The sequence below is a fragment of the Rhamphochromis longiceps genome, linkage group LG15 (genome assembly GCF_057381845.1).
Source record: "Rhamphochromis longiceps isolate RC_006_pf linkage group LG15, R_longiceps_female_GT1.1, whole genome shotgun sequence".
Taxonomy (NCBI): domain Eukaryota; kingdom Metazoa; phylum Chordata; class Actinopteri; order Cichliformes; family Cichlidae; genus Rhamphochromis; species Rhamphochromis longiceps.
The window spans coordinates 23,847,707-23,862,333 of NC_140571.1; the positions used below are offsets into that span (position 1 = coordinate 23,847,707).

At 37.2% G+C, this 14,627-nt stretch overlaps 3 protein-coding genes across 3 annotated transcripts; all 3 read left to right on the forward strand.

Moving 5' to 3' along the window:
* Window positions 1-1,286: 1,286 nt before the first annotated feature.
* Window positions 1,287-5,490, forward strand: LOC146652700 (uncharacterized). The gene is made up of 9 exons (XM_085382738.1): window positions 1,287-1,416; window positions 2,759-3,054; window positions 3,135-3,464; window positions 3,584-3,823; window positions 4,411-4,497; window positions 4,599-4,627; window positions 4,736-4,792; window positions 4,888-4,956; window positions 5,146-5,490. Exons 2-9 carry the CDS (start codon window positions 2,994-2,996, stop codon window positions 5,284-5,286), a joined length of 1,014 nt encoding a protein of 337 aa, XP_085238864.1. The 5' UTR covers window positions 1,287-1,416; window positions 2,759-2,993; the 3' UTR covers window positions 5,287-5,490.
* Window positions 5,491-6,112: 622 nt separating this feature from the next.
* LOC146652701 (uncharacterized) lies at window positions 6,113-8,496 on the forward strand. The gene is made up of 4 exons (XM_085382739.1): window positions 6,113-6,451; window positions 6,636-6,971; window positions 7,517-7,615; window positions 7,787-8,496. The coding sequence occupies exons 1-4, from the start codon at window positions 6,391-6,393 to the stop codon at window positions 7,894-7,896; spliced, it is 606 nt and encodes a 201-aa protein (XP_085238865.1). The 5' UTR covers window positions 6,113-6,390; the 3' UTR covers window positions 7,897-8,496.
* A 4,423-nt stretch (window positions 8,497-12,919) lies between these two features.
* Window positions 12,920-14,238, forward strand: LOC146652702 (uncharacterized). Its single transcript, XM_085382737.1, has 4 exons — window positions 12,920-13,037; window positions 13,121-13,146; window positions 13,741-13,809; window positions 13,916-14,238. The coding sequence occupies exons 1-4, from the start codon at window positions 12,920-12,922 to the stop codon at window positions 14,009-14,011; spliced, it is 309 nt and encodes a 102-aa protein (XP_085238863.1). The 3' UTR covers window positions 14,012-14,238.
* The last annotated feature ends 389 nt before the right edge of the window (window positions 14,239-14,627 follow it).

Sequence of the window (14,627 nt, forward strand, 5' to 3'; positions counted from 1 at the left end):
CCTTGGACATTTTTAATCTGTAGCTCTGCTCTAACAGAACGTACGTACCTGGACCCGCCTACTATCCTCGGAAACGTAAAATGATTGGCTAGAAGTGTATCACAGCTCAGGAAAAAAAAGCACCGAAATAAAGCACCGAAATGTGCGCTGCTTTTCGGTCTGGCTACTACCGTTTATGTCAGAACCGGTGCCATCATGGCACCGGACACGGTACCCATCCCTAGTGCTTAGTTTATTTTTCCAGTGTAGTTTTGTATTGTTTCTCCCAGCCAGCAAATAAAGCTGTGTTTTTTTTGAGTTTGCCCTTTGCCTCTGTGAGTCTGCATTTGGGTCTTCTCTTACCAGCACACAGCTAGTTCATGACATTTATTGTTATGTTTTGTTTATTTTAAATAAAAATTGGTGTGTATATATATATATATATATATATATATATATATATATATATATATATATATATATATATATATATATATATATATATATATATATGCGCAAATTCATTGCCTCAAGCAAATAAGCAATGTTTGCTTAAGAACTACATTAGGACAACTTATCCATTCATGAATTACATTTTTGTCATATTTTATATTTGTATTTTGAAAACAGTAGCGATGTCAGCTACCATTTCACACACTTCACATGGGATTTTGTTGGTTGAAGGACCCTAATAGACTCTAGAATTGTCACCATAAGCGCTGCCTGTCTGTTTCGTATGAGCATAACAGTTCAGGCTCAGCTGTGTTGCATGTGTGTCAAGAAAGAAGCAAGCATGAAGAAAAAGGAAGTGTACCTAATAAAAGGAGGAGGAAAGGAACAAGGTTTATCTGGCAAAAAATAATACATTGGGAAATAAAAATTAGCAGAAAAAACTTGTAAGATTTCATTTTATTTTTCTGATTCTAAATGTTTGGTATTGACATCCAAACCATTATAAAGGCCAAAATATAATCTCAGTAAACAGATGAGTAGATTAATAAGTGTAAGTAAAAGCAATAATAATCTGCCATTAAATGTTTTTATTTTCCATAGTTTGTTCCAATAACGGTATAAATTTGTCTTTCTTTTTTTCCACAGTGATTAATTTGCCTTGTTGCCATTTTTATTGACTTCAGCAACATTGTGCAGGGGAATTAGAGCATCCATTTGCTGTTGCTATATGTGAAGCTAGCCTTAAAGGCAACTGATGACGGGCTTTCTGTCTCCCATTCAGTTATCCACTCATCTCTCTTAAAGTAGAACAATCTTGACTCAGGATAAAGAAAGAAAAACTCCAGATGTGTGAACGGCACCTCCTCACGACACATCCCCACGTTAACAGTACATCAATCTGACTCCGCTCCCTAAAAGATCATCGACTGCGCTTCAGCTTCTCAGTTAAGCTTGTATGTAGTGAAAAATCTACCGTCTACAGTGGTGAGTGATTATATTAAACAAGGGTTTAAAGATTGTGTGTACTTTTTATAAAGAGGGTTAAGAAGTGGATGTCAATGTTATGTGACATGAACAAGTTTCCATTAGAGCACTGAAATACCAGCTGTTTCGATATTAAATTTGCCTTTAGGAATTAATCTGTAAGTGCTTGAAATGTAAGCTTTATTTAACGTTGTTTTGTTGTTGTTTTTTCCTAAAAGAATTATCCGGTTTTTAACATACGGATAAAAGGCACTACTGTTCAATGGAAATCTTCATTTTGTGGCATTTACTGTGGCATCATTTAATTTGAGTTTTAGTGGGAATTTTTTGTATTTAACTTACGTTAAAAATGGTCAAAGTAACTTACTCTTTTTAACGATATTTGAAATGGTCGCTAGCAGTTATGTTCTCGCCACTGCCTGTTACCATTATGGGTGTAAAGTATGGAGGACCACAAGAGCCACACACATTGAAATAAAGGATTCTACTTAAATGATGAATTGTAGAACAAATTCTGCATCTGTGAATTCATTTTAACTAATTTAACCCTCTGGGGTCGCGGGACGCGTCAAAATCACATGACCAATTTAAGAGGACACAGCTACAAGATGCAGCACGTCAGAGTCTCCATTTCAACTTGGGTCAAAAGTGCGGACTTCAAGCTATATACCAGTTTACCATGTCAGCCAATCAAAAAAAAAATGATAAGGCAACATGTGACATTTGGTTGTTTAGGGAGAAGGGGAAGTTTTTAGGGGTGACACCCGCAACGGACAGCGGGCGAGCGAAAGAAAGAGAGAGAGCGAGTTTTCATATGTGAGACATTAGTGACGTTTAGCGTGTTTGGAGGCTAGAGTTAGTTTACCTGCTCTGTTATGGTAACTGTCTTGATTAAAAAATATTGTTATATTTTTAAAAGCATATAAATTAACAAAAACATTAAAGAGTGTTTGAGAACGTTTATCCAGCCATGATTTGAAAGCATATAGCCCACATTTTAACAGACTGGTGTAGCAGTGAAGATGTTTAATCTGCAGTGAAAGTAATATAATAAAAGTCACATGTTGTACCAGCTGTTCCAGTGAAAGGTTTGTCCCATTAGCTTGTCTATATACCTTTTAAGTTACATTTCATCAAACAGTCCTGAGAATCCACACAAATGATCTTTTTATATATTACAGTCCAAAGTGAATGCAGATGGTCTCCTGCAGCTTTAAAATATCTAAAGGACACTGAGTGTGGAAACGATCTGTGTTTCTCTTTTTGGTCATCATTAAGTGCTAAAAATTCTGCTGCTGATGTACTCACATTCCTACTAAAAGACTTCCCTTTTGCTTCTCAGAGGAAAAACTATTTCAGAAATGCAATGAGGAACCAACACGTGTTAGAGCTAGAAAGAAAACATCTTATCTGTTACAGCTTGGACATCAACAGCAGATAGTTGTCCTCTTCACCTGGCCCTCTATATCAGCATAATATTAGCATAAATCACAGGAAGTGGACACAGCATCTCTACAAGAAGGACTATTTCAGAGATTAATTTTTAATGTGAGAAACAGGAAGGAGAAAGACGGAGAATGGCTGAATTCAGGTGGATTCAAATGTTTTCATCAGTGATACTAATGCTTCAATTGTCAGGTAAGAATATTTAACGTTTATAAATGAGATTACAAAAGCTTAGTTTGTTGACATTATTGATTTTATTCTTTTCTTCACAGCAGCAGCAGCTGACTACTCTGAGTTTATTATCAGGGATGAAGGTGAGGTCACTTTGTCATGTGAAAATGTGACAGATGATCAAGATAAATGTGACAGAACTACCTGGCTCTTAAGTCAGTCAAATAGAGCCGTAGTAACACTGTTTGAAAACGGGAAGATTCACCAAGGGGTCAAAAATAAATCAGACAGACTGAGTGTTACAGCAAAATGTTCTCTGGTTATAAAGAAGCTCACAGCTGAGGATGTTGGTCAGTACACCTGCAGAAGGTTCAACAAATCAGGACAAAAAGAAGGTTCAGACTCTGTAGCTGAGCTGTCTGTTGTTAACAGTGAGTATTTCCATCATAATGTTTTCAGATTATTAGAACATCAAACTGAAACATTACAATAACTATAACTACAGTGATGATTACTGTAAATGTTATTCTTGTTCTCTCTTTTTTAACAGTAACTGAATATAAGGATGATGACACAGTGACATTGAAGTGCTCTGTGTCCACATATAAAGAATGTAAATACACTGTGAAGTGGCTCTATGGTAACAAAGACCTGAGGATGTCACAGTCTGCCTGCAGTGTGACCTTTGCAACATCTGATCACATTTACACATCCAAGAACTCTGAGATGTTGAAGTGCCAAGTAGCACATGGTGGAAACGTGCAGGAGTTTATCTTCAGTCAATCTTCTGGTCAGAGAAGGGATACGTAAACATTTCAGTCCTTACAATAACTTCATCCTGTTATAAACAAACAAAGAATTTTTTGGGGGATATGATCATAGAAAAAGTGCTTGTATGATTGGGTGAATAAGGCGAGTTGTATAAAGCGCTTTGAAGTCAGGTAAAGTAGAAAAGCACTGCAAAAGAAGCACAATTTAACAGACTGCAGAAGCCTGCTCCTACCAACAGTCAGCGTTGGATTCTTATACACGATACACTTACTTCACTTCAGCAAGTTCCCAAAAATAAGCTGTAAAAGAAAACATCCTGTGGAGATGTATTAATGGAAAGAAGGAAAAGGGGAAGTCAGCTTAATGAGGCTGCTGTTCATTTTCTGTTCCAGTTTATAAAAAAGCTTATTTTTAAAAAACATTTCTGTCAGTGAAATAACATTATAACCAGAACAATATTTCTTTGTTGGTCATTTTAAGCAAATACAATGATCTTAACCGAGTAATTTTATACAACCTAAAACGCATTTGATTTTTATACATCAGGATTTTAAAAAGACAAGAACCTGCAGACATAATGTGTTTAATGTTTTTCTTTTTCTTCAGGTGTGTGGAAGTTTATTGTTGTAGCGCTGGGGTTAACAGTACTCATAATGAGTGCTTTCATAGGCATCATATGGAAGAGAGTTAAAGGTGAGAGCTTTCACAAGACTGAGCTTTCATCACCAGGGAGACTGCAGAAACCAGGATGGACTTTCATTCTAAAAGCTTGAATTGATTTTTCTCTTTTTCAGGACACAAATCACATGTGAATGAAAATGCTGTGAGTTATAACACAGTCATGTTATATACGAGTAATCAGTCTTTCTTACTGATGTGATTATAGTCTGCTGTGTTTATGAGGCTTCTTTGTCTGTTTTATTTGTTTCAGGAACTCAGTTTAAACTCTGCAGTGACCCTGTCTGCTCCAGGAACCATTCAGGACTCTGTGAGCTCAAATACTTACTCACCACTTGTATTTGTTCTCCCATATGTTGAATCTAAGCATTACTGAGCAGTCTCTATGTTGTCGTATCTGTGCAGGCTGAATCTGAATACGCTGTTCCCTATTCCTCCATCAGCTACACTAACAACACCACCAGTAAAGCTCAGGTAAGCTGTCCTGTTGGTTATTCAGGTGATGTCAGTTAATAACAATAAAAATTCCCATGAAAGAGCAAGGTAAATGTTGATATCTGAGAATTAAGAATAAATATTAAGATTATAATACTATTATCATATCTGCCTTACCCTACATTATTATGGTCTTAATTATTTTGTTTTTTGTGTATTCATTTTCAGGTTGTGGGTCAAGATGATGATGAATATGATGACACGGTGACCTACATCACCATGAAAAGTCACATCACTTCTGCTGCACCCTCCAGTGATCCCAGCAGCCTCTATGCTGCCGTCAACAAACCAGTGAGAGACACGTGTTGACGAAACAGCTACAGCTCATACAAGCTTTCTTACGTTACACTGGTTATGGTTGCGCTCAGGCCCTTTTCAACCTGTTATTTGTATCAGATTGTGTGTAAAAATGTTTCTGTTAGGCTTAAGTTCTCCATGTTTAACAAAAAGGATATTATACTGCTCATTTACATTTCTAACACAGAATGTTGCACTATGTTTTATCCATAAATTGTCTCCAGTTTGACAAAGTTCAGAATTTATTACTGTAGCAATCCCTTTATCCAGAAGGGGGTGCTGTATATTCATTATAACAAAATGTGAAGCAGTGGAAGAAATGATCTAACATCCTCAGACATAATAAAAGTCACATGTTACATCAGCTGTTTCTGCTTGCAGTCATTTAAACATCTATATCTCAGAACTGTTTGAGTGTGTGTTTCAAAGCTGAATTAGTTAATTATTCAGTATTCAACAATATAGAATCACAATGGAAAACAACAAACTTCATTTTTACATTGGGCTATACATCCTGTGATTAACACTCCTCTAAATCCCTGTGCTTTGTGAAAATCATCTCTTTGGGATTTATGGTCCTGCAAATTTGTTCGTCTCTGTAAACTTTTCGATTGGACAAATGGGAGAGAGGGGTTTCACCCACTCAAGGTGCATTTCCTGCTACTCCCTCTACTCGACGCAGCAGGAAAACTGTTATTGCACCACACAAGGAAAAGAAAAAACATGGTTTTCAAAGTGTGTGCCGCTTCATACATCTCATTGCAATTGTATCTGTGGTGTCTGATACGAGCCCTTTTGGTTTGGCGGTGTGCGTAAACTCTGAGCATTATGATTCAGTTTCTCATATTGCAGAAGTAAATAAAGTAAAGTGGACAGGACAACCAAACCTTACTTAACTGTCTAAGAGATTAATTTTAGGAGTCACTTTAACAACAACTGGCTGTTAATAAATGAGGAACATGGAAGCTGTGACAGTCTGGTTGTGTAAGAATAATGGCAGAAATGTGAGAAAGAAAGCTGAAAGTCATAATGAGGAAGTCATAGATCGAAAACTACAGGAAGAAGACACGCTTATGCTTTAGAAGCCTGAGAAGAAAGGAGAGACTGAGAGACACGATGGTTACATTTAGATGGATAGAAATGTTTCTGTTCTTTGTACTCATGCTTCAGTTTGGAGGTAAGGATGATTTGTACACTGTACATCATCTTAGGATTTGAAAACTAACTCTTCTTTTTAATTTTAGTAATATCATTTTTATTTAGCACACAAAGCTGTGGTGTTTCTGTGAACAATGAAAACTGAGTTTGATGCACTCTTGAAAAATGTAGTGTTAACATTTTTGATTCTGTCATGTTCTCAGGAGTACATAGTGGAGATCTTCCACTCTCCTTCACTGTCAGAGATGGAGATAAAGTCACTTTGCCTTGTGAAACTCTCATCAACAATCATCACAACTGTGACACTACTGTCTGGCTCTTCACTGATTCAAGAGGCACACCATCAGTAGAGCTGGTTTACCTTGGACAAATCAAAGAAAAAGCCAAATCAGACAGACTGAGTGTTACAGCAGAATGCTCACTGGTTATAAAGAAGGTCACAGCTGAGGATGTTGGTCGTTACACCTGCAGACAGTTTAGAGGCAATCCAGGGAGACAGCAAGGTCCAGATGCTGTGGTTTATCTGTCTGTTGTTAGTAGTGAGTATTTGCAACACTATATTTTTGAGCTCAAACCATCCTGTTAGAACAACATGCTGACAAGTTACATTTTGAAAAAAGGAAACTTATATTTATTTGGTATTTCTCTTGAATTTCATCTTCACCAGTGACTGAACACAAGAAAGCTGTTGAGGTGACTTTAAACTGCTCTGTGTGGACATATGAACGGTGCAAACACAAAGTGAAGTGGATCCATATCAGTGAAGCTCTGGATAGAGATTACTCAAATTTAAAAACATCGGAGTCTTCCTGCTCTGCTACTGTGACATTTCTGAATGATGCATCACTCATATATCAACTTATGACTTTAAGTGTAGCGTAACAACAGAAGGAAAAAAAGAGCAGCTTTTTACCTTCAGCGCTCAGTCATCAGGTAAGAAACCAGGAGAGATTCTGAAGAACCTTTCAAAATAACTTTGCATTAATCTGACTAATTACCTAAAATATCCGCTCATTTTATTGATCTGAAGCTTTAATTGACTGAACTTAGTTTCCTAATGAAAGGTCCACTGAATTTTATTCAGGTGAGAAATCAAATACTGCAACAACAATAAAATCAGAAACTACAACTGGAAACACAACAAAAGAGCTGGAAATCATGGATGATTCAACAAAATTACAAGGTAATCAACAATATTCAGCTTTTTTTTTTCAATATTTTATTTTAGAATGAAATGTTTTAATTTCAGATGACATGGTTTTTTTCCTCTGTATTCATCTACATTAAAAAACAAAAACAATCAGAAAATGACATTTAAAATATTATTTTCATGCTTTTCATGCTCTGTCTCCAGGCTCATGCTGGTACAGGCTCATCATAGTGCCTCTGGGTTTAGCAGCACTTATAGCAGCTGTTGTGGTCATCAACATCTGGACAAGAGCTGGTGAGAATGTTCACACATAAGCAAGAAGGGTTGATAAACCAGACATGAAGCTCTGAAGAAGCACGGGTTTATGATTTTGTATTTTACAGGTGTGTAAAGATGGTGAACAATGAAAAAGTCCAGTCTACTGAAGTAGCTTGACCAACCCTCCAGCTTCTATCAGATCTCACTGATCAGCACATCAACAAGCTTTATATTTGCACGAGGAGCAGAAGCTTTTAAAAAGAGACTCGTTGTTTTTGCCTTAGTCACAGTTTGGACAACAATTTGAAATCTTGATATGATCTTTTTAGAACCACAGTGACTTTTCTAAAATACCTGCCTGCATCAGCGGTAAAAAGCTCTTTCTCCTTGTACTGTGTTTTTTGGAGGTGTACATTGTTTTTCATCAGTTTTCAGCAGGCAGGGGTAGCTTTTGGTGGTTTTCTGGACCACAAAAATAGAAACACGTTTGACATGTTGTTTTCTCTTTCTGCAGAAGCCTCCTGTACAGCATGGTTGTTGTAAAAAGAAATACACATACAAATATTTTTCTTTTACATCTGCATTTGCTGATCATTTCTGAATTTGAAAAACATGCTCTCACTATTATTTCCAAAACACTCCTGTTGGCACTTGGGTAATAGGCACTTGGGTAATCTTGGGTAATAGATTTCAAAGCCATTTTTCATTTCTTTCTTTTTCAGCTGCAGAAAGTTAGTTTAGAGTTTTGAGCTTAGTTTTATGAGCCTGAGCCTGGATACAAAGTCATTTGTATGTGGTCGAATCTGGTCTGCGCTCAAATGAGTTTTGATTGATGATGATGTAATCACACACACTGTTATCTTTAATGGGTTTGAACATAATGCAATCTTTAAAATAAATAAAAATTCTAAGCAGAAAGTCTGTTTTGCATCTCTCACTTCAGTCACTTTTGGTGTCTTGTTTCCAATCTTTAACTCTCATGTTATTTTAAGAACAACCACTTCTACCTGTCCCAGTTCCATAAGTACACCCTATCTTCGTTCATTTCTCTCCTTTGAACTCTTTGACAACCCTTCCCAGCATCCTGTGACCGGTTTGTGCTTTCATGACTACAAATGTAAATTTGGATTGGATTTTTGCCCTATCCTGTTAGCTTCTCTATTTGACTTTAAAGTACATTTAAATATGCCATTCAGCCACAACTTTGAGACCTGCCTGTCACAGTCAGGCTGCAAAGCTGACTGTGTGAATAAAGGAGGTGAACCCAAGCGCAGACACTCTAAAACAAAACTCAAGCTTAACAGAAAGCGAGACGTTTATTAAGGCTGGTAAGACATTACAAAACAAAAGGCAGAGGTGATGCTAAACAATAACCTAAACTGGGGAAATTAAAGATAAACATAAAAAACCCAAAACATGACGTGGATACGTGATACGTGACACATGATAGATGGAACATGGTGGTGCAAAGGACAAAAGACAACCTGACACTGAACAAAGTAGGACAGAGGACTTCAGTACACACAGAGATAATGAGGGGATGTGGAACAGGTGGGAACACAGCTGGGACAAATCAGACCTAACGAGACAAGGAACACTGCACATAGGACAGGGACTTTCACAGTAAAACAAGAAACAGAGTGGAATCCAGACATGGCAACACAAGCTTGACAATATGAACAAGAAGACAAGAAACATGACAGACTAACACAGATGACTTAAGTAAAACATAACTAAACTAAACTTAAGGTAACCAAATGATAATCCTATTACATAACATATGTAAAGGAATAACTTAAAGACTCAAAGCACTGCCCAAAAGCTTATCTCCATCTATACAAGGACAAGTGACCTCTGAGGAAGTTAGAGGAAGCATGAATAAAAACATATCTGTGATATCTGAAACAACTCATTTGGACTGTCTGCAGTGTTTATGTGGCAGCTTTGTGTATCCTATCTCATGTCAAGGCTTTCATTGGGGAGTGTGAACATTTCATTCTGTGGATTGCATTGCTCTACTGAAAATAAATCTCTTGTAAACTGGTTCATTCATTATAGAAGGTGATAATTTATACTTTGCATGTCCCACTTCTAGTAAACTTTTCCACTAAAAAGCATGATTGGATACTGAAATGTTTAAACATAAAGAATCATTCATCTTCTGCAGCTTTAAAATATCTAAAAGACACTCTGTGGTTTTTTGACCTGTGTCTGGTCGTCATTAGTGTCATGGTCCTGGGCCATGTTGGCCCAGTATTCTAAGTTTTTGTGTGTTTTGTATTTTGTTCCCTATTTATGCCTTGGTTCCTAGGTTATTTAGTTAAGATGTTCCTTATTTGGTTACCTCCTGTGTGTATCTGTGAGCCCTCGTCTCTCCTTGTGTTTTATTCCATGTTTTCCCCAGCCCGTTATGTCTGTGTTCTCCCCGTGCTCTCTCTCTCCTCCTGTCTGTACCTCTGTGTACTTCCTGTTTTACTTTGACAGTCTCTCGTCAGTATGCGTCATGTTGTGTTCACTCCTGCCCTGTCTCGTTATGATTATCTGTGTCAGCTGTGTTCCCCGTGTGCTCCCACTTCCCTCGTTAACCCTCTGTGTATTTATGTGCGTGTCTCCATCAGGTCAGTGTTGCGTCGTCAATGTCTCTTCCCCGAACCTGTGTGGCTTTCTGTTCCCTCGGGCTTTAGTTTATATTCCTGGTTTTGTTCTGTTACTTTGCACTTCTGCAATAAAGCAGCATTTTTGAGTTCAGTTCCAGTCTCCGTGAGTTTTGCGTTTGGGTCTTCTCCTGCCTCCACACAGCCAGTACATGACAATTAGAGGTTAAAACCTGCAGAGTTATGCTGGGGCTGTCGTATCCACATTTGCACCAAAGCACTTCCCCTTCAGTTCTCAGAAAGAGACACTTAAATAAGATGTAATGAGGAAGAAATGATGTACCAATGAAGTGACAACAGTTGAGCCTGTGAGTTTGTTGCCTCTGCACATCTATGCAGATTAATGTTTCTACCCTGTTGGCCTTACTTTCAGTCACGAATAAAAAAAGAGAGAATGAAATTTACAGTAATCTTCCAGTTTGTGTTTTAATGAGACAGTCTGAGCTGAAAATTATATGATTGAAATGTTTACTATTAACAACATAGGCATGAGCCACAAAAAAAAAAAACAATATGTTGAACTTTCTGAAAGTGTAATAACCAACACCCTCAGCTGTGAGAACAGTTTGCTGTTACACTTAGTTTAAATGTCTAAAGGACATTTAGTGTGTGAAGCGTCTGTTTCTGACGGTAACACTTCTACATTCTCACCAACTCTGCCCCTTCACTTCTCAGAAAAACAACACTTCACAGACACAGTGAGGGACCAACAAGTATCAGAGCAAGAAGACATAATCTTACCTTCACAAACGGACAGTGGGATTATCATAAGTCACTGAGCAACATTCGGCTGCCTGTTCTACGTGCTCGTTTTAGTTTTACAGGGTTTGATGGCCTGCAGTGACCTTTGACCTCTTTAATATTGTTTCGTTCCCCAGCCATTTTATAAACAACAGAAATTGTCAGAGAAAGGACTTCCTGAACAGTTAGCATGAGATAGTGAGATAACAACCACAGGAACCGCCACAGGGAGCACAACTTTAAAGTCTGCGACTGTCATTACTGTGAGAAACAGGAAGGAGAAATACCGAGAAGCATGATGGCTGAATTCAGATGGATTCACATGTTTTTATCAGTGATACTAATGCTTCAATTAACAGGTAGGAATACAGATACGTTTATAAATGAGATTACAAAAGTTTACACTGAGGACATTATTATTATTATCATCTCAGCAGATTCTGAGTTCTATGAATGTATTACCTCACTAATAACAGGGAAGCTGATACACTTATTTTTCAGAAGCTCAAGAAGAAAATGAGAAAAGAGAGACTATGAGAAATGATGGTTAAATCTATTTAGCTTAAAGTGTTTTTATTGCTGTACCTGTGCTTCAGTTGGTAAGGATACATCCAACATGTGTATAAGAGAAAGATTTAAAAACATTTCCAGCTCAGTGCACTAGTGAAAATGAAAAAGATACAAATGCATACATGTGTGCATAACTATGCAAAATAATCTGCGCTCTGACATGCAGTGTTACCTTTTTGATTCTTTGTCGTGTTCTCAGGAACACTAAGTGGAGATCTTTCACTCTCCTTCACTGTCAGAGATGGAGATAAAGTCACTTTGCCTTGTGAAAATGTGATGAAGAATCATCACAACTGGATGTTGGTCGTTACACCTGCAGACAGTTTAGAGGCAATCCAGGGAGACAGCAAGGTCCAGATGCTGTGGTTTATCTGTCTGATGTCATCAGTGAGTATTTACACCACACCACACCAGACCACCAGTATTTACAAGCTGTGAACAACTAAACAATATGCTAACACCTTACATTTATTTATTTTTTTAAATGTTTGTTTGTTTGCTTTTTTCTTCGAATCTTCAACAGTGACTGAACAGAAGAACACTGATCAAGTGACTTTAAACTGCTCTGTGTGGACATATGAACGGTGTAAACACAAACTGAAGTGGATCCATGACAGTGGAGGTCTGAATAGAGATTACTCAAATTTAAAAACATTACAGTCGTCCTGCTCTGCTGCTGTTACTTTTATAAAGTCATCATACAGTCACATATCTAACTCTGACTTTAAGTGTAGCGTAACAACAGAAGAAAACAAAGAGCAGCTTTGTACCTTCAGGCCTCAGTCATCAGGTAAGAAACCAGGAGAGATTCGGTTGAGAAAATTACTTTCAACTGATGTGAGGAAAGAACTTTTAATTAGCTGAATTTGATCTTTTGTTTGAATGATGAAGATACAGTAACAACAACAACAACAACAACAACAACAACAACAACAACAACAACAACAAGAAAAGTAACAACAACAAGAACAACATCACAGACTGATGACCCAGGTGATTTTTCTTTTTTTTCTTTTTTTTGGGGGGGGTTCAAAGCAATGATTGAATAGTTTTTTGTTAAGTCACATGCATGTCATATTTGCAACTTTTCTACCTCTTAGACATTGAACAGTAAATGAAACGCTTCAGATATTTGTGTTCAGGTGCAGCTCTGGTGTGGCCGTACATCCTCGTGGCTGTTATTTCAGCAGCACTTTTAATCTTTGCTGTGAAACTGATTGTACTGAAGAGAGGTGAGAGAAAATCCCACATTAAATATTAAAGCTGAATCTTCTCTGTGGTCAAGTGTGTAATCCTGTTTTTCTTTTCTTTTCAAGGACCAAAACACAAGCCAATGAAAATGTGAGTTTAAAAATAATCTTTACTAAACATTTTAATTCTAGATCAGAAGTGATGCAGTGGTTGGTGCAGCAAAAGATCAAGAAAAGAAAAAAGAGGGTGCAAAATTCATTTTTGCTTTGATTTTATAATTATTAACTCCAAAAATGACCTCAGCCTATGTGCAAAGTCCTTTCTGGTCACAAAAAAGACCCTATGGTACTGGTAGTTGGACTTTTGTGTTGCATTTTATGTGTTTTATGTCATTATCTATCTATGATTGTTGCAGATGTTTAAACACTCAAAAGTAACTGGAAGTTGCACTGATGTAATGCATATATTTATTCAGGCTTGACTTCAAATCCTTCAGTCATTTAGAAAATAATAAGGTCAAACTCACAACTTCTGCTGTTTGCATTTGTTCTTCAACATTATAAAACTAACTTTACAACATGAGACTGTGCAAGAGATAGATTTCAAACTGAAGGGAAGTGAACTGTTGCTGTCAAACTAAGCCAAAAGAAGTGGTAAAACATTTTGACATCGTTGGCAGAGACGGGTCAGTGTAGATCCTCCTGCATCTCAGAGGGCAGTAATCATGTTTTCTTTACTGTGTAGGCAGATCATGAAGATGGTGTTTCCTACATCTCCATCAGCTACACCAACAAGGCTAACAGTGAAAATAAAGTAATGCATATGATATGTTTCTGGCTTCATCGGTGCATTAGTAAATGATGTTTTCACTGTGTTGTGTTACATGTGGTGAAACATCCTGTGGTCTGTGTGCTTCCAGGTTCGGGATAAATGTGAGAGTGATGAGACAGTTACCTACTCCACTGTGAAAGCTTCCTCCACAGATCCCAGCAGCCTCTATGCTACCATAGAGTAAACAAAAAGGAAACTTAATCATCAGGTCATTGCTTCTGTGAAAAAGCTTCGTCCCTATAAGAATTATCGGTTTGCTCAGTTTAAAAGGAGGAAGCAGTTGTGTGAGTGCTTAAAGAGCAGAATTTGTAACATTTGAAAGGCTTTCAGTTTTATTTTATCTTTTGTTCAAAGTTTTGAAATGATGTACATAGATGTGTTTATTTTGCTATTTGCCTGTAAATTTTCTAAAACTGCAGTAATTTATAAGTTTAGTTTCATTTTTTCCATAAACAATTATTCAAACATTTGTGTCTCATTACTCTAAGCATCAAAAGCAGGATTAAATGGAATCAGGCATCAGAGTGGGAGGATATGTCTTTACCTGTATGAAAAACACAATTTTACATGAATGAATGAGAAAGTTTTATTATGTTGGTTGCATTTCTCTACTGACAACAAACCTTCCCTCTGGTGAGCAGGTTTTTTCACAAAGGGCTTAAACTTATCTAAATGAAGAAATTCAGTTCAAGACACCTGAGATTGATCATAAATCAGGACACATACATATGAGAGTTAAAGTGAAAGGAGACAATATCCACTGCAAGTTTAGAATATCTAAAGGACACACAGGCTACACA